This window comes from Neolamprologus multifasciatus, chromosome 16 (genome assembly GCF_963576455.1).
Source record: "Neolamprologus multifasciatus chromosome 16, fNeoMul1.2, whole genome shotgun sequence".
Lineage (NCBI taxonomy): Eukaryota > Metazoa > Chordata > Actinopteri > Cichliformes > Cichlidae > Neolamprologus > Neolamprologus multifasciatus.
In genome coordinates this window covers 34686638-34708378 of record NC_140454.1, presented here as the reverse complement: position 1 = coordinate 34708378, position 21741 = coordinate 34686638, and the positions used below count along the sequence as shown (strand labels likewise).

Below are 21741 nucleotides of genomic sequence, written 5' to 3'. Positions count from 1 at the left end.
CTTTGAACTTTTAAAAGTTACAGTGTGTAAAGCATCATCACTAGTTGTCAGCAGATTGCAGTCAGTCGAGTTTCTTACACTTTAAGTGCATAGCTCGAACTACGGTGGCTGCTGTAGGACAAACATGCTTCTGTGAGAGATCAAACACATGAAATTTGGACTGTACATCATAATGGTTGTGGCCGTATTCCTGCTACTGTTTGGACCGCGTCCACCTCCAAGCCTGTGGACGGCTGTCAGTGCGCCGTTTACCTCAGCTGGTTTAATGAAACTTTACTTGTGCATCTAACTGTGGTGGGGCGTGGTCGGCGGTGGCGTGCAGGGAGGGCGGACGCACCTGCACGGCATCCGCAATCACGCCCGCCAGGTTAAAACACGGGGACTCAGGTGTGTGTGGTGATGGGATGTGTGGTGAGATATTAAATAAAATGGCTGAGAACGCTAATCCCTGGACCCGCCGTGCCTTATTCTTGCCACACTAACATTGTTGCACCCAGACGCTTTGTGAACTCTCGTATGATATGAGAACGTAATCAAGCTGTTTGTCAGAGGGAAAGTGTGATTTTAGGACACTGGAGCCTAATATTAGCTGGCATAATGTTAGCTTCTAATAATATTAGAAGCTCAAACTACAAACCGGCGTTCCCACCTCTTCCTTCGAGCTGCTCTTCCAGTAGGTGATGTTATAGATGGCCGAGGTGTACGTCTCCCTCAGTGCTGAATGCTTGAACACTGGGTCTTTAATGCTGACTTCCAAAGATGTCCCAGTGACATGAAGAGTCACATCAGGTGGACCGATGAAGGCTGAGGGGGACAGATGTGGAGAGACGTGTTTATTGGACAAAATCAACCACAATAAAAAGCTGCAGCTTCTCTAACAGTCCACTCCATCTGCTACAGCTCTGTCATGCCAGCGTGGTTGGAGCTGGGGAGGTTCCCCCCATGACGGCAGACAGTTTCACCGAGGACACAGACAGAAACCAGGATTTCACTCTGACTGGACTGAAGTCAGCGACGGTGAGAGCTCTGACGAGCGAGACGCTGAAAAGCTCGCTCACGGTTTCATTTCTGATCGTCTTCAGCTCAGCGAGGCTCTTCAGACGTCCCCTGCTGAAGCCGTCATTGCATAACTGCAGACTCCCCACACAGCTGCTGCCGCAGTCTGAACAGGAGCTGAAGGGACCATCCTGATCTCAGGAAGCTTCTCTGGGAGTCACCAAATGGTCTCATTCACCAATCTTCGTCCGGCCTACTGGCGAATAGTTTTTTAATTTTACCTCCCAAAACTTGTTCTGTTAGATCAATGATGACGTTACACGAGGGAAAATAACCTTAATCATCTACAAGTCAGCTGTGAGCTGTATGGGTTATAACTGTCAGCTGGCTTTTTAGCCTTTCTCCTCTTCCTTTGTAAATACCAGACGACGGAGGTGAAAGTCTCGGCCTGGAAATCCACCAACATGGAAGCTTGGAACAAAACTGAGCAGCCGATGGGAGTTAGAGCAACATTTCCCACTGTGGAGCATATGTGGGGGGGTTAACCCTAACCCTAACCCTGGACCAAAAGTTTCAGTGGGATAAACGACACCATCAGCTCGTCATCGGCTAATAGTCGGTTTTCCTCTCTGTGTCACGCTACTGGATCAGAGACAAACGAGCTCAGCACATATGACGAGATTCACTTACTGTGTCTGTCCATGTCAATGACGTCACTCTCCACCCAGCTGGAGCTCTCGGCGCCCCGATGCGCCCGCACTCTGCCCGTGTAACTCCCGTGCACGGTGATCGAGGAGGAGGTGAACTCACATTTGAGGGCTGATGTGTTTGTGCAGCCATTGTTGTATCCAGTTGCTGAGCTTCTGTAACAGAGAAACACAGCGAGGGCGTCACAGGTGTGATTTCAGACAGATGTTCTCCTCTCGGGAACACGACCGCTGTTCAAGAAGATCTCACGTCAGTGATGTCGTCAAAGCATCGGCAGAAAATCTACAAAACAACATTTATCAGACGAATGCATCTGAACTACCGACAGACCGACACTAATCAGCATCTGATGTCACACAGCACTGACTTTCTCCTGCAGGACGTGTGACGGCACGAAGCAAAGAAACTAACGCTCGCACGAGCTGGCGGTGCTGGTTACATCAAAGCTGGAACGCCATGTTCACAGTTTGTGCATCGGGACAGAAAAGCGTGTTTGCTTTCTAACGAGTCAGTCGAGTCGAGGCGTTTCCCAGAACAGAGACGCTGCAGAGAAGAGGACGTTTCTGTTGTGTGAACACCTGCACCGCAACAAACCACACCAGCACTTTTCCCACAGATTTCCTTCAATGGGCCTGAGAGCATGACAAAGGCAGGTGCTGTTCTTCCTGTAAGAGATCTGATTGCAGCTTTTCAGAAATGTGGAACAGCAGGACTGATGGTGCAGATATCAGATTCATATGCAAAGCAGGACTAAACCGGTCTGCAGTCACTGCGGTGTCCTCACAGTTTCAGAGCATGTGCGTACTGTTTTTAAATAATCATTCACCTGAAAGTGCACAAAGGGAGCACATCGAGTGCTCACACCGACACCGCTTTTGAATCTTTTTTCAGAAAAGTTGGACGAGCTGCAACAAAAGGCTGGAGAAGAGCGTAAAGCTCCACGTCTGCCAACTAAAGAGGGAGGCCGGGTGTTCCCAGCTGCACAGCTGGATGGACACATCTGCATGGGCTCAGGATCACAGCGTCCATGCAAAGAAGACCCGGGAACGCCACCGGCTTCCCTGAGCACAGATGGAAGGCTGTGCCCTGACCAATCAGATGCTGAGATTACGTTTGGACATGACGGCGGTTGTGTCGGTTCCACAAACGCACCACAGTTTAATCTGAACATGACTCCACCTCCTGACTTCTGCCTGAACGCAAGTCTTCATCAGATCGACCTCATAAAGATCTGACAGCGAAGGGAGGAGGGGCTGAGGTCAGAGGTCAACACCCACAAAGAAGTGAAGATGTTCCTGTGATGGTTTTACTCGACATCTCAACAGGAGAGAAAAAACACGACTCATCCACGAGTCTGCAAGCAAACACATGTCATCAGCGCGCGGCGTTCTACAGAATAACCGCCGCACCTCTGCATCCAGGTAAATCCAGGTGTGATGGAAGGTTTAGCCAGGTTTACTCAGCGGGGAGTTTTAAATGTTTGTATTTGATTCCCACTCATAAACACGATTTACACATCAGGTTCAAATGTATACAGCCTGCAGTAAAAACTCCTGATGCTGGACACGAGGGGACATTTAGAATGATCTCTCCTATGATAACAGCTAATCGTTCCCACGCTCTTGTGACTTTGTGATTCCATAACTGCGTTTGTACTTCTTCTTTGGACACGGCTGTTTCAGTCTCCTCATCGCGAGGCACCATCAGCGCTTCACCTGGAGGTACAGGGATGGCGGCGTGTCAGTTTGCAGATAATGAGCTTTTTGCAGGAGCCCATTGGACACAGACATGGTGGGGAGAGCAGAATAGGTGGCGTTTCATAATCTGACGGTAATGGGCTTGTCGTGGGGGGTCAGGTTTGCTCGCACGCGTGAGTACATCAAGGTAGGCGGGTCTTCTCAGGGGCAGTCTGTGGATCTGCCACATCGGATTTCATTAGTTCTCATTCTGCATGGATTATCTTACTGACAGTTTATCTAACTTCCTCTATGTCGCCTGAACAGAGTAAGTACCTCCTCCGCTCACAGGCTTTATTGCAGGCACTGTTCCTTCAGTCCATGCAGACCCTGGGAAAAGGCTTGCTCCTGACTTGGGACCAATCACAGCAGGACCTGAAGCTCTGCAGGGTTTCATAGGAGAACGCATCACCGGATGTTTTATTGCTGCAGTCTGTCATTTGATTTTTTATTTTGGCAGGAGTGAGCAAACGTGCACTCATTCTGCATGATGTCAGTAGTTTATAAAGATCCAGGAATATTTTAACTTTCCACGTATTTCCAAGCCAGTGTCCCGCAGTTAAAACTTCTTCATAATACTTTATCAACTGTCCAGAACGGAGCCTCTGGTGGGCCGGTGCTGGTCCCCAGGCCTCATGTTTGGCACCCCTGATTCAGAGAGCAACTAAAAATATGACAAAGCGAAGTGTGACCTGCTCCCAAACACTGAGTGATCGGACTCTTCGGAGGAAGAATAACGTCCATTTCTGAAATGAGCGCAGCCACGAGCCCAGCTGCTCTGGACTCAGCGACGAGTGAGACCAAACGATTACGTTTTGTTTTATAGCAAACAGCGTGATGACCACACTCGCCCTCCTACAGGTAAACATTCAAACTGAAAGTGACTCAGCTCTCTGACACAAACTGTGATCACCTGAAGCTGTCACACCCGGCCGTGACTCACCTGTACTCGGCCGTGTAGGTCAGAACATCGGTCGTCCCTTCAGGTGGATCCCACCCGAGCACCAGGTCCATGTTGTAGGATGTCAGTCGGACGTTGGTGGGCGTGCTGAGCCCTGCTGACCCAGCTGAGCACAAACACAAACACAAAGACATTAGCGCTGTTCGCTGACACTAAAAACACACCGCTGTCTCTTATGCTGGGGTCAAAGTTCACCTGTCTGACTGAGTAAACAGAGCAGACTGTGCTCTGGGTTTCAGCTCACAGCTTTAGTTTAAACACTCGTCACTAGCTGAGCTTTCTTATTTGAGCTCCAGACGCTCTGCGCTGCCTTTCCCTCCGCGTCAGACCGCCTCCTCCTCCTCACCTGCCCTCTAAAGTAAAGGTCTGCTTACCTGCGGAGCCGCACAGTGCGCAAAGCGCCAGGATGAAGGCGCACACAGAGGCTGCCATGTCCCCGGCAGGTTCAGAGTGCTGTGATCCGGCTCCGAGTGTGTGTGAGTGAACGACGCAGTGTGTTTCCTGGTAGCTTTCACGGCAACAAGAGGCGGGGAAGTACGCGGAAGCGAAACTGGCGTGTGCGCAGAAACGAGGCAGGCTTCAAGGAATCAGCGCGCGCTGGAAAAAGTGTGGGTTCACCCAGAGCACGCGGACACGGGGTGTCACGTGCCTTTATTTATACATCTGTTTATTTATGTGACAGCGCGCATGTCTGCTGCTTAGTCACAGGCAGTGTTGCCAACTTAGCGACTTTGTCGCTATATTTAGCGAGTTTTCAGACCCCCTAGCCTAGCCCCTAAAAAAGACGTGAAAGCGCATATCGCTTTTACTCTCAACAAGCAGCGGGTGCTGTAACGCAGTCAGTTCTTCTTTTACTCTTTTACTCTTATGCTGTTTTGTGGATCACAAGGTTTAAAACTACTTATAAACACACACACACAAAGTAACTCCACCAGAGCGCCTATTTCGGGTCACTTTTGCCGGTCCAAGCCCGGATTAAGGAGCAGGGTTGGAATTGTGACATTAAAAAAAACAATAATTGCTAAAATAAATTTAATTTGTAGTTCTAAATAAATTCTAAATGCATTTAGGACGTTTTTTACTCACTTTATGTCTCTTCCACGATGTTATTTCTCTCTCCAACAACGTAGGTTACAATTACATTAGCATGACCAATTATGCAAATTAGGTGATGACGTCATTTAGCGACTTCTAGCGACTTTTAGGACAGCCAATAGCGATTTTCCTTACTGAGGAGTTGGCAACACTGGTCACAGGCAGACCAACCAACAGGCACCGAGTTCTTCCAAAACGGAACCGTGAAACTTCTCAACGTTTTCACCGACACTTTTTACAGTGTGCAGTCACGTGGGCAGGTGGCAGCTTTAGGGGGCAGTGGGGGTTCGGACTCGCGGTGTGTTCAAGCTGAGGCTCGGGTCCGTCTGTGGTTGAAGTCATTATGACAGTGGGCCTCATAAGGAAGGAAGGCAGGAGTGTGTGTGTGTGTGTGTGTGAGGACCTGTTCACACACTCGTGGTGACGGAAACGCTGAAGCACAAAACATGCAGTTCCTCTGACGTCCAGTAGGGGAAGCAGTGAGCCCGTCCCCGTAGACTTCCATGTTAAAGCTTCCCAGCAGATAAGCGTGTTTGCAGCCTGAAACACACTGTTTGGTCCCTGTATGTAACTGATAACACAGTGAGCGATGACGAGTGATGGCTAAGGCCTGCTTAGAGACTTAGAAGGTACGCGGGTGGATGAGGCTCACCCACAGTGCTTTACAGCTCTGGCTGGCATGTCTCTACAACGCTGCATGAGCGGGATGGTGTTTGACTCTTCAAGAAACAAGGCCTCAAGAATTCAGGAAGAACAAAGCAGTCTCCACTCGACACTGGACTCCATGACTCGTGTGTGTGTTCCTGTGTGCTTTCACTGCTCGTTGAGTGTGTTTGGCATCACTATGGTGCTGAAAAATGAAGCTGCTGCCAGTCAGATGTTTCCAGATGTTCCTGCGTGGTGGATCAGACTCTGTAATTCATCAGTTTAAGATCTCCAACAGCACTGACTGACCTGAGACCATGACAGAGCCTCCACCGTGCTTCACAGATGGCTGCAGACTCTCACTGCTGGACCTCCTCCTGACCTCCTCGTACACACTGACCATGATGTGGATCCATCTCTCCATCACACCTGTTCCTCTGACCTTCAGTCCAGTTCTGGTGTCATTTTCAGCCTCAGCCTTTCCTCCTGTTTCCCTTCATTAAGAATGTCTTCGTGACAGCATTTCTGATGAGGTTTCAGGGAACTGTGGACCGTCGCTCAGGTGCTGTGTCAGGTCTGTGATGGATTTGACCAGTAAGTGTTTACAGTTACTGGTTTTAGAGCATGTGCAGCGCCGTCTTGTGCCAGTGCATTGTGTGACGTCACCCTCTGCCTTGTTTGGATGTTGAACTGGACAGAGAGTCAGAGAGAGGCGGCCTCATGGAGGAAGCTCATGTGCACATCACCACTCTGCACCTGTGGTGACCTGGTGATGAGGTGTGAGCATCCTCCCCTGTAGAAGACAGCAGTCAGCCCCTGCTTCATTCAAACTCTGCTGTGTTTGAGCTCCTGTGAAATTCAACCTTGACAAAGTGCTCCTACAAAAGTGTGAAGCCTCAAAAGTTAAACATACAGGACGACCAAGAGGGAAAAGTCCCTGTAGGTTTCATCAATTTATCGCAGCACCAGAAGCAGACAGGAAACCAGAGGATGGTGAAAGTGGCACAAACAGCTGTGCTGGAAAGGAGGTCAGCAGTCTGTCATCACACCATGATGTCAGACGAGGCCTCCAAGCTGTGGAGAGGACGTGTCTGCCACGCTCAAACACCGGCTCAGCATAAAGGTCAAACCTGACAGAGCTCTCTGGGACGGGACGGCCGTGCAGATGTTCAAATTCAGAAAACCCCAGAGAGGACAAACGAAGAGAGCACAGCAGGTCTAACAGTGTTTATACTGTTCATACTGCAGCACAACGGTACTGAAGAGCTGCACTCTAAATGATTCCTACATTTGTATGCATGTGTGCATGTACATGTCTATACTGTTAGATAGCTATTACTTGCATATTTCCACAGCACATACTGTGCATGCGTGTACATAGAACCTCAGCTACTCTTGTATAGAGCAGGGCTCTAGAGTGCAACCAATTTGGTTGCAAATGCGACCTAATTTCTCAATAATGCCACTAAAAAAATCCAGCAGCTGTTCGAGTAAAAAAAAGTCTCAGTGTGGCCGACAACAGACGACACTATGCTCATATTGTGGTCTAAGCCAATCAGAGATAGTCAAGGGCGGGACCTCTGAGACGCCCAAGGTAAGATGTTCAGATACTGAGATGTTCAGTTCGAAGCCTTTGAGCCATTTTTAATTTAGACTTTCTTTTTATTTTATATATCTTGAGATATTTTAAGTTTAAATTTGAGCTCAGTGAAGCACTTTAGCCATCTGCATCTGACGAGGATGCCTCCTGGGCGCCTCCTGGGTGAGGTGTTCTGGGCATGTCCCACCGGGAGGAGGCCCCGGGGCAGACCCAGGACACGCTGGAGAGGTTATATCTCTCGGCTGGTCTGGGAACGCCTTGGTGTTCCCCCGGATAAGCTGGAGGAGGTGGCTGGGGAGAGGGAGGTCTGGGCTTCTCTGCTTGGGCTGCTGCCCCCGCGACCCGGCCCCGGATAAAGCGGAAGAAGATGGATGGATGGATGGCAAACATACATTCAGGAAATGTCAGTTCCTTTCGTCTAGTCTTTTTTCAGACTGTGCAAATGTCCAAAGAGGAGCTCCAGAAAGCTGAAGAACTGTTGCTCAAGAGCACTTTAAAAGATACAGGCAGCCTCCCATTAGATGCACCTGAGGTATAAATGTGATGATTCTAGGTTATGTTCACAAAGGTTGACCTGTGACCTCGAGGGATTTGATCTCAGTTTGTGGAAGCTCGTCCTCACCTGCTTTAAACAGGTGAGTCCAAAGTGTGATTAATACAGCGTCATCCACAAACCTTCACATCAGACTCTCAGAGTTCAGTTTCCTTTATTAAAAAAATGAAAGAAAGACAAATGAAGAAAACAATCAAAGAAAAATCATCACATTCAAAGTTCACTCCAAATATGGGTGGAGAAGGCTGCACAGGCATCCACCCTTCACTCCCCTGAAAACCAGATAAACTTGACCTTAAATGAAAAGTGTGGGTCTGCTTATTTAGCACAGAAAACAGGAAATACAGGAACACTTCACAGTAACGCTTCACATATAAACTCACAGTAACGACACTGAGATTTTATGAAAATTTCACTTCCTGTCTCGATTAATGGGACGAAGAAGAGCTCCAGGTTATAAAAATATAGACACAGACGTTATTCAGATTTACAGGAGACGCTATTGTCCGGATTACATCGTCACAGGTCAGACAAAGATGGGAACGACCTGTTGTGGGACGTGTCCCTGTGGGAAACCGTGTCAGCTCAGCGATGATGATCTGAACTCAAACAGTCCAGGTGAGACTGAAGGATTGCATCAGCTGTTCAGGAGTTTGACATTTTTATACACGCGCCCCATTTTCAGGCTCAGAGCAAACAGAGCAGGACTTTTATACAAATATTAAGAATAGTCGGCAGAGTTAAAATGATCTGAGCTTGTTCAGCCCACTGAACCAAAGTTTGTTTGATCCACTGCGGTGGTGTAACAGATGCCAACCAACATCATCCATAAAATACTTGTTACACATCATTACACCTGAACCCCCACCCGCACCGCCGGCTCCACCTAAACAGACTTCTCCGAGTGGCTCCTCTTCAGGCGGTCAGACGAGCCGTCGTCATGTGAGCTCTGAGGCGAGAGTCCGGGTGGAGCGCTTCCTCGCCGGTAGAGGATGACGTATGACTGGAAGAGAGGGCGGGACCGTTTACTCTGACCTCTGCTCAGTCACAGCAGCTCTGATCACAAGTACATGCAGACACCAGCTTTAAATAGAAACAGCATTAACAACAGCAGCAGAGGCTAAACGCTGATCCCACACGGTGTCATGTGACTTTCTGCATCAAACGTAGCCTGTTTGTGTCATCAGATGATTGATAAACTGGTTAAATCTGATTGATTAGTCGCTGTTACCAGAGATTTGGGAAGTCTCGTCTTCAGCACACTGAAGGTCAGCCGGCTGCCGTAGGCGACCAATGCCACGAGGAGGAACACCAGCGCGCAGAAGGCCCCCAGCAGCATCACCAGCATGTACACTGAGGAAGAGACGCAGGGTGCAGGTGTTAGACTTCCACCTGCACATTTACATGGCTGAGAGGAAGTGCTCGCTCTGAAACCAGGTTCCTCTTTCAGTCTTCAAACATGGTCCATGTGCCTTCATCAGGGCGTGAGGTCTGTGAACACGCACGTGTCCATACACGGTAATAAAACCGAGCTCCCATTGGCTGTGCCGGACGCACGAATGTGACATCATGTGACATCATGTGAAAAGAAGAGCTAGCCTAATCACAGAGGCGCGGCTTACATTCAATTCAAAACGGACACTCTGGAGTTTCCTCATGTCTCTGAGCAGTGAGAATATTTACACTCAATAAATATTCTCACTTATCAAACATGATTTTGTGGCACAAACAGGATTTCTTATCACCAGACTCCAGATAAGCTACAGCAGCGTGTGGACGGAGTCTTCCTGTCACACCGTGCACAATCAGGTCAGCTTTAGCACCATCATAAACTTGTAATAAGCATCGGCTCGTGTCTGGACTTCTGGAAAAGTAATCCTTCATCTTATACCAGACCCTGAAACTAGCTGTCTTAACTCCTCCCCCTCTTTAATCCAACTTTCTTTCCAATTGGGTCTCATGCTCTGGTGGGCGGGGCTTTGACCCCCTCTGTGACGTACTACAGAAGCAAGAGAAGAAAAAAACTGTGATAAACAGTAAAGTGGGTTAATTCAGCTGTTTATACATCGAAACAAGATGAAACTAGAGCTGTCGTCTTTTAGCTCACTAAACTGAAACGACATTAAGCAGGAGAGCAAGTCTGCAGCCACACATACGTGAGTTTCTGGGTGGGGGGCTGGTGAAGGCACACTGAGCTTCACTCGGGATGGCTTTGGAGAAGTGAGGCTTGACGGAGGCGGTCACACAGTACTCCACACCTGTCTGCAGGTAGCTGATCACAGTCTCCTCAGAGTAGGGCATGTGCAGCGTGAACTGAAACACACAAACAGACAAAGTTCATACCGACGGTCCCGACAGGCAGAAGCAAACGTCATCATGTGACAGGAAGAAGATGCTGAAAATGGACCACACTTCAGCCAACCCTGAGATCCCCCATCAAAGGTTGGTCATGGATCTGCTGCTGTGTGGATGATTCACTGTGAAAAGTCCTGATGCTCAGCTTCACGTCCACAAAATCAGAGTGTTCTCCAACATGTCCACAAACTGTTTGTGGACCTGAGCTTAAACACGTGCACATGAACACAGCTGATGAAAAGCTGGAGAAGGTGAAGACTGAATGTTCTGGTTTGTGGGCTTTTTAAAAATACATGTAGAGGCGAAGAACCGCAGCACGTTAAAAAGGAGAGCCTGATCCAGCACAGAAGAAGGAAACTGACAATACGGGAAAACCTGCAGGTCAGGACGCTTTTAAACCTTCGACCAAACCTTCACAGATTTCTGATTCTCTGCAGGTTTATGCTATGTAGTTACCTGACCTGTAGCTTCTCCACTAGCTCCTCCAGGTGGCGCTCTTTCCTCCATTTCTTGTCATTCCAAACAAACTGGTGCATCACTTCCTGTGTTACAACCGTGATTTTATTTTTCCAAAGACAGGAAGAGCTGCAGCTCAGCAGCTGATCAGAACAGGAAGTAAAGCCGAACGACACACCGAGCCGCTAACATGAGGAGCTACAGAGCGCAGAAACATCTGGGCCAGAGGTGGCCCTGTGTGGACTCATATATGTCTGGGATCAGAGACAGAAAGCTGTGAGGAAGCCCACATCCACAGGAGGTCTGTGCTTATATCTCTGAGGGGTTTGGATCAACCAACCAGCTGTGAAACGATGTGCAAGTGTGCCTAGACGAAGGCAAAGGTCCCACCAAACACCGATGTGGTTTAGATTTCTCTTTTGTTCATTCACTGACTGATAAAAATAAATGATTAACTCTTTTATTTTTGAAAGCATTCTTTGTTTACAGCAGTTTCTCTCACCTGCCTAAAACCTTTGCACAGTACTGTATGTGTGTGTGTGTCACATAAAAGTCCCCACAGGTGAGACGTGGACACAAACTGTGTTCACACCTGAACATTTTAGAGAGTTCAGGGTCACTGAGGATGGACTCACTACTCATTATGTGAAAGTGTGACACGACTCCATCCTGGACTCATGATGTCGACTTCAGCAGAAAATGTTCATTTTGTGTACTCGGACAAACATGAGCATTAGTGAGTATCGAGGTTAAGGAGGTCGTGTCCCGCCTTCGCCCAGCCGCTGGTGGACTGATCATCTCGGTGACGGCACCATCGCCTCCTGGTTTGATGAGCTTTAAACCTTTAAGTACCCATGAAGACAGCAACAACAAATCACTATAATTGTATAAACGTAACCACATACATCTTCTTGATTAAACATCACCAAGAAGTTTTTCACAAAAGGGACACAGAGAACGAGAGGACTCACATCCAGCACCAATCAGAAGATAACGAGCCGACTGAGACTGTGGTGGAAAAAGTTTTTTTTTTTTCTAAAAGGTCACCAAAACCCTCAAAATAACTGTTTTTCTTTCATGTTTGTTATGTATTTACTGTGTTTTTGCTACAACTGCTTTGAACTGCTTTTATTTTTCTTGTGAAGACATTAAGTGTTGTTTTAGTGGATTTTAGTTCAATATGTGAATTATTTTCATCCTAGTTTTACAGGAAATACTGTGAAGTCATTAAAGTTTTATTTGATCAAAGCCAGAATAGTTGTTCGTTTGTTGCTCTACTACAATCTGCAGGATACGACACATTTTCCAACACACTGAAGAGTTTATTGTTTTTCTCATAAACGTTTCACATTTGTACTGAAAATTTGCCATTTTTGTTGTAAATGTGTAATTTTCCCCGTAAATATAAGAGGGTTTGGAAAGCTATGTGTGAAAACGGAGCTTTTGAAAGCTGCTTGCCGTGCCTCGTGCGCACCTTTACTTCCTTTTTTTGACACCAGACCTTGCGCCATGTTTTTGATGTAGGCTTCTGATTGGCCAACACTTCTGCATTTCCACGTGGACGAGGACAATTAGACAGTAAGTGGTTGCACTTAAAGCACCCAGAGTATTAATCACATGTGTGGGCGTGGCCACAGATCTGCTGTCCAGCTTGACTCTTGATAATAAATGTGCAGAAACATCACTATTACTGCTACAAACAGGAATATATTCATCTTCATAATAACGTTTTGTTTAGGTTTTTGTTTATTATGCTTATTTTGGTCACAGATGTACTTTGGGGCGTGTGAACGTGCTCTTTGTGTTAGCGCCTCCTGTGTAAATGTGATACAGGCTATAAATCAGCTCTACACCTGCAGACGCTGTCTCACCTGCTCCTGACCCCGATCAGGGGGCATCAGCTGACCCTGATGAAGTGAATGAATCCTGCCTACCAGGACATGTGAGCGGGGGGTTTTCTGTAACTTTCAATGTGACTTTCAGGTCCTGCTTATTGAGGAAGAAACTGTGAATCATGTGTGTTTAATCATCTTCAGCCGACATGTTCCAGCTCGCAGAGATGACTGACCCTCTGCTCTTGAAGCTCAGCGTTTCCTCGAACACAGGCAGATGTGAGCTGGGGAAGAGGAAGGCGCTGCCAAAAACCACAGAGTGAAAAACGTCAGCGGCGCCTCTCCAAGCCGTAATCGTAGCGAGCTTTCAGACGAGCTGCTGTGTGGGTTTGTGATTTCTTGGTATTCCACACGGCTCAGAGTTTCACAGCATGTAAACGGCCTCCGTTACAACACGCAGGTGTGCGTGACGCGGGAGGAGCCGAGGCTCTGCGGCTGGTTCGTCTCAGCACCAAAAAGTTCAAATTTTCCACAAAACACAGACGTGCTGCTAAAGGAGTGTGGATGAGGTGAGCTCCTGTTTAAGGTGGAAGATTAAATGTTGAGCCTCACCGTTTATTAACAGCAGGGCTGAAATGTAGGAAAATTTGCTTTCCATGGAAAACTGTTGTCTTACATGATGATGACCAAGAACAAAAAACCTACATTTGAATGAACCACGAGAACTTCACAAGATTATCAAACATTTCCTTGTAATAAGTCAAAGTGAGAGAAGTACTAATAAAAACCTGGAAACGTACTCCTTCACAGACGTGTGCAGGAACTTTGTCGAGTACACCAAAAACACAACCACATGCAAACCCCTGTGGGTGTAGCCACAGGAGGAAGACAGGAAGTACCGTTTAAACGCACGCATGTTTGCAGAACTCAGATTAGTGTGACAGCGCCGAGACAACCGAAGCGCTCCGAAAGTTTAGTCATAAAATTATTGTGTTGGTAAAATATTTGTATTTGTTGTATTTGCAGCAGTACAAGTAAAGACTGTAATCTGAATAAATGTTGGTTCAAAACTCAAACCCTGATGAAAAGAAGTGTTTGACATGTTCATTCATTCGTTTTCATTTATCGTTGAACGAGTCACAAAATTATTTTAGATTTCAATTTGTGTTTTAAACAATCACACTTTTAGTTTCTGAACTACAAAACTGACATATCCCTGAATTCTCTTTAACCAGAAAAGTTATTTTATACCAACAAAAAAAACTAGATTCACTTATTAAAGAAAAGCTTGTATAACTGGATCAACATGTAAGGAACTTTTTGACACCTTTGTGTCCACAAACACAAAATCTACAAGATAATCTGTAAAACAACAGGCAGAGTTTGTAGGTTGTTTTAGAAAAGTCTTTGTGTGTTTTGGCCTTTTGTCCACATGTAGATGGGGTCCTGGGTTACAGAAAAACTGAAGGAAGACAAACAAACATTTCTCTGGTTTTATGATGATGGGGCAGCTGATTTGTCTGCACCGTTAGGTTTAAATATTCACCTGACTTTTCTCATATTTTGTGTTTTCATGTTCAAAGCGGTTCTTGGGGGTAACGGGGGAAACCCCCTTTTCAAAAAATACCCGAGTGCTGGCGGGCGTAGCCCGAGTGTACGGCAGACATACCTCCGCTCCATCGCGGGTTCGTCGTACGTGGAAGACTAAGTCTGTGTGGCTGTCCTTCAGGTGCTCGCTCGACAAGACTTCAGGAAGTGTGAGGTGCAGGATTAAACAGTTCCCACATCCCGACACCGCCATGTCAGGAGGTCCAATCACAGCTACAGAAAAAAGAAGAAATTCAGTCAGCTGGAAGGAGACTGGACACAAATCAGTACAGCGACACAAACACAGGCGATGATTTTAGTTTATGTCAGAGAGATTTCTAACCAGGGAAACTGTTCTCACAGGAAAACGTCACGGGACCGTGTAAAATCTGTTTAACGAAGCTGTGAGCAGGATTAGAAGAAGGTGAAGGTAAATCATTAGGAATGTACAGGTGATGGCACGAACAGTCACATGACGTGGATACGGCGACGTATCCTGGCTCAGGGCGAGCTTTGATAAAACAACCACAAAACCAGAAAAATATGATGTTTGTGGTGTTAAATGCAAGATGGTGGGTGGAGTTACTGATGTAACCTGTGTTAATAGGAGTTATCGTTTTACACTGCTGTAAGCTTACAACAAATATGACATAATAATAGGTACAAGTGTGCTGTGTTGGCTCTCCATCACACGCTCATCCTTTCATCATGAAACTGGTAATGAAACGTGTTAGCCTCACTGTCTGACAGCGGCAGGAAGCTGTCCGATACCGTCCAGCTGGACCTCTGGGTGGCCGTGAAGGCCTGCACACGAGCTGCATAGTGGTCAAACGGGTCCTTGAAGGCTCTGGTCAGGTCACATGTTTGTCCCGCCCTCAGTGCCACGCAAGCCGGCACCGGCTTCCACGACTGCTTTCTTCATGTTGAAGAAAACAAAACACAAAGACAGACAGATTACTGTGTCATCCTGTGAAATAAACCTTTCACAGATGAATGAAGCTGTGGGCGTGTGCGTCATCCACAATAAATAACCTCACATCTGCCTTCAAATAAATATGAAAGTTTACATTTACTCAGAAAGGAAAGTGCTGACTCTGTATTTAGAGGTGCCTCAGAAACAGAAATGAAACATGAAACTTACAGAACAAAGGAGCTAAATAAACAACAAACACAGGAGATTCAGGATCAAACGAGGCTGAAATTAACTTTATTGACATTATTGTGACCTGACGTTTTAGTAAGAAGCACCTGCAGCTCAGGAGGTGCCAAACCTCAGGGACTGAGAAACCAAGAGTACAGTGAAGAATTCATGTTATAACTGCTTCTGTTTCTGGGACATCGTCACTAGAATATCGACTTGAGTCAATACAGGCGCCGTTTTTACATTTCTGACTACAAAGCTAACCACACAGTCTCTGATGTACTGTATTTTCCGCACCATAAGGCGCACTTAAAATCCTTTAATTTCCTCAAAAATCATCAGTGCTCCTTATGTATGAACTCTGGTTGTGCTTACTGACCTGGAACCGATTTCATGACGTACACGGCGCTCAAAAATGTGTTAAAAATGTTTTAGAACGACTTTGGTACAAGATGAAGCCGCACTGCGTGATGAACTATGAGGGGGTTACGGCAACTGTAGTCAAGGAGCCTCACGGAGTAATCTGGGTCCTAAACTCGTCTTTTCAGGTCCCAAAGTCAAACGAACACTGCATCATCACTGAGAGTTACAAACTGTCTAAAATCTTTCATCTGTAATAAAATTATCAGTGTTACTGCTTTACCAGGTGCAACAATTAAGTTTAACATCCATGAAAACAGGATTTATTAAATTCAACAGAGTTGGAAGTTAGCAGGAAGTTAGCTCGCTAGTTAGCTAAACATGATATAGCATGTTCTGACTGAGAGATTTCTGAAAAATTCAAGCGTACAGCTCTGCTATCACTTCCAACATAAATGAAGACAGAAAACTAAACAGCAGTGACGTTTGTAGGGTTACTGAAGTTGGGATAGCTGGTATATAATGATGTGCTATGTGATCGCTAGCTACACAGCTATGTTAGCATAGCATAAACACAGTGAAGCTAACTTTTTTTCCACTAGATAAAAGTTAACGTGAGGGTTCCTGATGGTTAGAGACAAATACAATCGCATGGCAGGATGCTGTAAACGGACCAAACTTCAGTCAGGAGAACAACTGAGATAATCCATCCACAATACGAGGTTAGTCAGGAGACACTGGCTGGTTTTAACCTTTGTGCTGTGATAGTACTAATCACTAATCACTGCTCTGTCAAACAAGACCAAGCGATCTGTCCAAGCTGCTCTATTAAAAAGACCAGTGAAAGCCTTTAAATTTAGCCTGACACTCTGAATCTGAATCGGTTTTGTTTGAGACAGCTTAAATCTCTGATCAGATTTTCTGAATACCTGGAGCGGACGACTTCTACCATGAATCGGGCGTCGGAGGGGGTCTGAGGGCCCGGCTGGAAGCTGAGTGTGTGTTCCAAGTTGATGGAAGAGATGGAAACGCTGGAGGGTGCAGAAAGGGAAACGCCCGTCGCTACAGAAAGGAAGAGGATATAAAAAAGTTTTAAAATAATCCTCCTGTATGCTTAGACAGGAAGTGTTTGTACTCACACAGTTTCAGCTCTGCAGATTTAAAACGAACCTCTCAAAACGCATTTGAAGTACAAACTCTCAGCTTTACTTCACGGCATGGAATAATCCACTATTTTATAACAGGATAATGTACTTAACACTGTTTCTTACACAGGAGTGGATATATCTTTGTTTCTTCAAAAACAAAACTCATCCAACCAATAGTGCGAGGGACCATTTGCTGAGGACTCATTAACAGTTTGGTCCACAGAGAGAACAAAGACAAGATCGTGGACATCCACAGGAGACAGAGGGGGATGATCCCAGGATCCTTTCCATGGTGAAGAAAACCCCCCTTACAACATCCAGTCAAGTGAGGAAGACTCCTGTTATCGTAGGCCTTTACACACAGACTGACTCAAAATTCAGAATTTTTCAGACGTGAACTTGTCTGTAATGTTAGCATGAAACAATGATGAGCTCGTCCTGATGTTCCTGAACACAAAAAGGAAGAAACATGGATTCTGGTTTGTCCGACGCTCAGGAGCAGGCAGCAGCAGGGAGGATTTCCTGTTCTGATCCCCGAGTCGAAGCCTTCAGACGGGTTTCAGGATTGAGCTCCTGTTTATTAGAGTTGTGACCACATCTGAGGAGGCAGAGTACTGATTCAGAGAGCCGACTGACCCGCAGCAGCAGCTAGCTGTGAATCTGAGGGATGCAGGATTATTTACTGTTTATAACTTTGTGTGACTTGAGCTACGAGAGCAAGTGTGGCCAAACGCAGTGACCTGAATGGTCAGATATTTATTCACATGTGAAAGCTGGAATAACCCAGCGTGATCGGAGAAACTAATGCTTTAAAGCTGTTCACTATCACCATCCTGACACTTTGAAGCTGAAATCATAAACGTGGGTGAGACATGTAGGGAAGCTGAAGCTGCAGGAACTTTTCACAAAACTAGTTTAGAAGTCGGAAATAGAAAAGCTTAAAGCTCTAATGTCCAGCAGGGGCCGACTCCTCTGGCTGTGAAATGACGTCTGATTGCATAGAGGTCTGTGAGACATAAGCCTCCAACTCAAAAAAGATGGTCCCATTGGAGTAAGAAGGGACCTGAAAACAGGGAGGGTTTAGGGCGGAGCTACATTTGATTGACAACTGCATCGTCCCTCTGTCCTCACAGATCTCACATCAAATCAAATCAAAATGTATTTCTATAGCACTTAATAATACAACAAAGTTGACCAAAGTGCTTCACAGTCGGTCAGAGCAATAGCATAAGACAGAATAAAAACAGTTAGAAGGAGGACAAGAAACAATAAGGTAAACAGCATAACTAGCCACGAAATAACCAAGTTTGAATCAAAAGCCAGGGATGTTATTCCAGAGCCTGGGAGCTACGACAGCAAAGGCCTGACCTCCTCTGGACTTCAGACGAGACCTTGGTTGGGTCAGGAGCATTTGATTGGAAGACCTACGTGCCTTATTAGGGACATACAAATGGAGGCGATCGCATAGATACCTGGGAGCCGATTTAAAATTTTAAAGGTAAGCAAGAGAATTTTGAAATTGATACGGTAGAGCAGATCTACCTGCTCGTTTGTCACATCCGGGTTCAAAGCATCAAGATGATGATGAGGAAACATCTTCATGATGGGAATACATCACAGTGTATCTGTCAGGTGTCTGTATGATGTGCTTGGATCATGACAGGGTTCTTTAGTTATTTAAAGACATCCACAGGAGACGACGGATGTTTCACTCAGAGCTGCTCTGACCTGCCTTTTGGCCTACTTTGGACAAGTGGACTCTGTCACTTACCTTCAGCCTTTATTCAAAATGATCACTGATTAAAACCTCCAGTTTTGGGAAGGGTGGGTTTACAAAAAGAGCTTCCAAATGGGAATGTGGACAGTTGGATCACCTCCAGACCTTTCACCCGCTTCATTTACTGAGAAACAGCAGCTCCATTTGATCTCTTGAAAATCAGAAACTGTGCAAAGAAATGTCTGTAGCCTCTCAACTAAGTGAGTAATATTCCTGTTCAATCCCGTGAAGTAAAGCTGAGATTCTGCACTTCAATCACAGAGTCACCGCTATAAAAGGCTGTGACTGTTCAGAGACCTACAGCAAAGAGCACTTCAGTACAGACTGAGAGGGAAATGAAACTTACCTGAGCCACAAACAAGTGGCTACTACATAAATGCAGTGCAGGCTGTTGGAAGAAACACATACACATGACAGCAGAGTCAGCGTTTCGTCACAGGTAGTGACGTTCCAGGTGACTAATTCAGGGATCACTTACACCGAGCCAGACTAAAAGTAAGCAAAAGGACGAGTCTGCCATTTATGTTCAGGAGTAAATCAGATGAGTGGCTCTTTGCGTGCTGATTAGCAGTGCGTAGCTAACCTCCTGCCGTTCAGAGACTGTTTGCTTTATCTGGATCATAAAGCATCTGGGTCTGGATCTTTGTGGTTTGCGGTTCTGTGACAGCGGTTAGCGGTAAGTTGACTGCTGTTACATTATTATAACGGACATTAACACGATCTGAAAAATCTGTTTCATTTCCCTACAGGAAGTGGCCAGCAGCAGCGTCATGACCACAGACCCAGTGGGTGTGTCCCAGAGATAAACTTTCCCCCTTGGACCAAAGAACAGTGACTAACATGAAAGTATATTCAGTAGTTTAGATGGTTACCTAGGCAACCAGAGCTTGCAACGTCTGCTAGTGGCCAATCATCAGCTACAAAGTGCGATGACTTCCTGTGTGGGCAGTATCCGCTCTTTGAGTCTGACATCATTAGCTGTTTCTGGATCCAAACTCCGCTTCAGGTCCCAAAGTCAAACAAACACTGCGGCATCACTGAGAGTTACAAACTATCTAAATTCTTTCATCTTTAATAAAATTATCAGTGTTGCTGCTTTACCAGGTGGAACAATTAAGTTTAACATCCATAAAAACAGGATTTATTACATTTAACAGAGTTAGAAGTTAGCAGGAAGTTAGCTCGCTAGTTAGCTAAACATGATATAGCATGTTCTGACTGAAAGATTTCTGAAAAATTCAAACGTACAGCTCTGCTGTCACTTCCAACTTAAATGAAGACAGAAAACTAAACAGCAGTGACATTTGTAGGGTTACTGAAGTTGGACTAGCTGGTATATAATGATGTGCTACGTGATCGCTAGCGACACAGCTATGTTAGCATAAACACAGTGAAGCTGGAGAATGAACGCTAACTTCTTTCCACTCGATAAAAGTTAACGTGAGGGTTCCTGATGGTTAGAGACAAATGCAATTGCATGGCAGGATGCTGTAAACGGACCAAACTTCAGTCAGGAGAACAACTGAGATAATCCATCCACAATACGAGGTTAGTCATTAATATACTGCTGCTGGACTGTAGCTACATGTGAGGGTTTAAAAACTGAGCTTTAAAATGAACAGTGGTGATAAAAACAGAGAGAGGCCGACAGTGATCACTGACTGTTTTTAGGGGCTTGTTCACATTAAATAGAACAAGATACAAAACATGTCAAAAACACAACAGCCTTAATAAACCTGGCTCAGGGTTCATACTCATCACTTAACAGCCAGATCCCTACACTGACTAGGGAGGGAGCTAAACCTGACATGTATTATGGCATGTAACACTGTAAGATATGTATGACAATATAAATAATCTGAAATAAGTTCAGAATTTTTACTTTAAGTGTCTAAATTCTTCCTTCAGCAGTGTCTGAACATTAACTGGACACAGGCTGCTTTAAAGAACAGAAATGCACAAGGACCAAACCCAAGCCTCAAGATCCAGCTGAAAGTTTTACTTATCGCACCTTCATGGCACCATTATCAAGGTCCAGAGACTTTAGAACAATAATATTATAGAAAATCTGAGCAATAAATCACACTTTACTGTCAGTAAACTTCATTATTAACTTTTATATTGTGATTTTGTGTCAGTTTTTTGGCAAATGAGCAAAAGTCATTCTACAAGTTTAAGGAAGTGAAGAGAAATGAAACCAGAAGTAACATTTTATAACAAATAATAATGATAATTAGTTATTTAAAATGTTATTAATATAATATGTCATTTTTAACTGTCACAGTTTTTCCTTCACTACCAGTCTGATTTCCTGTGACCCCCCTCCGCCTTTGAACTCCCCCAGAAACAGATTCAACACCCCTGATTCAAGCTGTAAACCTGCTGAGCTCAAATCAGACATTTCCTGTAAGTCCATGAGTGCTTTAGTAGAAATAAGAATGATTATTAATTCTCCTGCTAACATCCACACTCACTCTTTTCCTCCAATACACACAAACTTCAATGCAAAGGTGTAAAAAAACAGAAAAACAACAGAAAGCTTCAGTAACCCCCCACCTTCACCCCAGTGAGCTTTACCAAGATGTAAATGCAGAAGCAGCAGCATCCACAGCCCCATCGTGTGTCCATGGACTGTGCCAAAGTTAGACTGCTTCAAGGCGGCTGATAAGCTGTTTGTGGGGCTGAGGACAACCTATAGAGGGAGGGGAGGGCAGCACAGGGGCATGTGTTATTGTACAGCTCTGAGTTTCTGTTTCCACAGAAGTCCCTCCCTGCTCACACTACAGCTCCA

At 45.6% G+C, this 21741-nt stretch overlaps 2 protein-coding genes across 4 annotated transcripts in view; both read right to left on the bottom strand.

Annotated features, from left to right (window-relative positions):
• The window catches only part of LOC146501174 (interleukin-10 receptor subunit beta-like), a 7053-nt gene extending 2082 nt beyond the window's left edge, over positions 1–4971 (bottom strand). Inside the window, exons 1-4 of one of the 2 annotated variants that reach the window (XM_085135619.1) lie at positions 4776–4971; positions 4384–4507; positions 1687–1859; positions 650–804 (exon numbers count right to left, since the gene is read on the bottom strand). In XM_085135619.1, coding sequence (XP_084991745.1) covers positions 650–804; positions 1687–1859; positions 4384–4507; positions 4776–4833 — 510 coding nt within the window. In that variant the 5' untranslated portion in view covers positions 4834–4971. The remainder of the gene's footprint in view (positions 1–649; positions 805–1686; positions 1860–4383; positions 4508–4775) is intronic. The other variant, XM_085135620.1, reaches the window with a different exon arrangement.
• Positions 4972–8431: 3460 nt separating this feature from the next.
• On the bottom strand, positions 8432–21723 carry LOC146501173 (interferon alpha/beta receptor 2-like). 2 transcript variants are annotated; one of them, XM_085135621.1, is made up of 7 exons: positions 21507–21723; positions 16955–17087; positions 15265–15440; positions 14607–14758; positions 10451–10607; positions 9526–9647; positions 8432–9297 (listed from the first exon to the last, which is right to left on the bottom strand). In XM_085135621.1, the coding sequence occupies exons 1-7, from the start codon at positions 21565–21567 to the stop codon at positions 9181–9183; spliced, it is 918 nt and encodes a 305-aa protein (XP_084991747.1). In that variant the 5' UTR covers positions 21568–21723; the 3' UTR covers positions 8432–9180. The 2 variants fall into 2 exon arrangements, with proteins under 2 accessions (XP_084991747.1, XP_084991748.1); XM_085135622.1 differs by having other exon boundaries at positions 21528–21715.
• Positions 21724–21741: the final 18 nt, after the last annotated feature.

Excerpts from the sequence above, each read along its gene's own strand:
- LOC146501173 (XM_085135621.1), bottom strand. The coding sequence starts at position 21,567 with ATGGGGCTGTGGATGCTGCTGCTTCTGCATTTACATCTTGGTAAAGCT. Across the intron at positions 10,608-14,606 it reads GAACCCGCGATGGAGCGGAG|TTCACGCTGCACATGCCCTA; the intron begins GTATGTCTGCCG and ends TGTGTGTTTCAG. Across the intron at positions 9,298-9,525 it reads CGAGACTTCCCAAATCTCTG|TCATACGTCATCCTCTACCG; the intron begins GTAACAGCGACT and ends CCTCTCTTCCAG.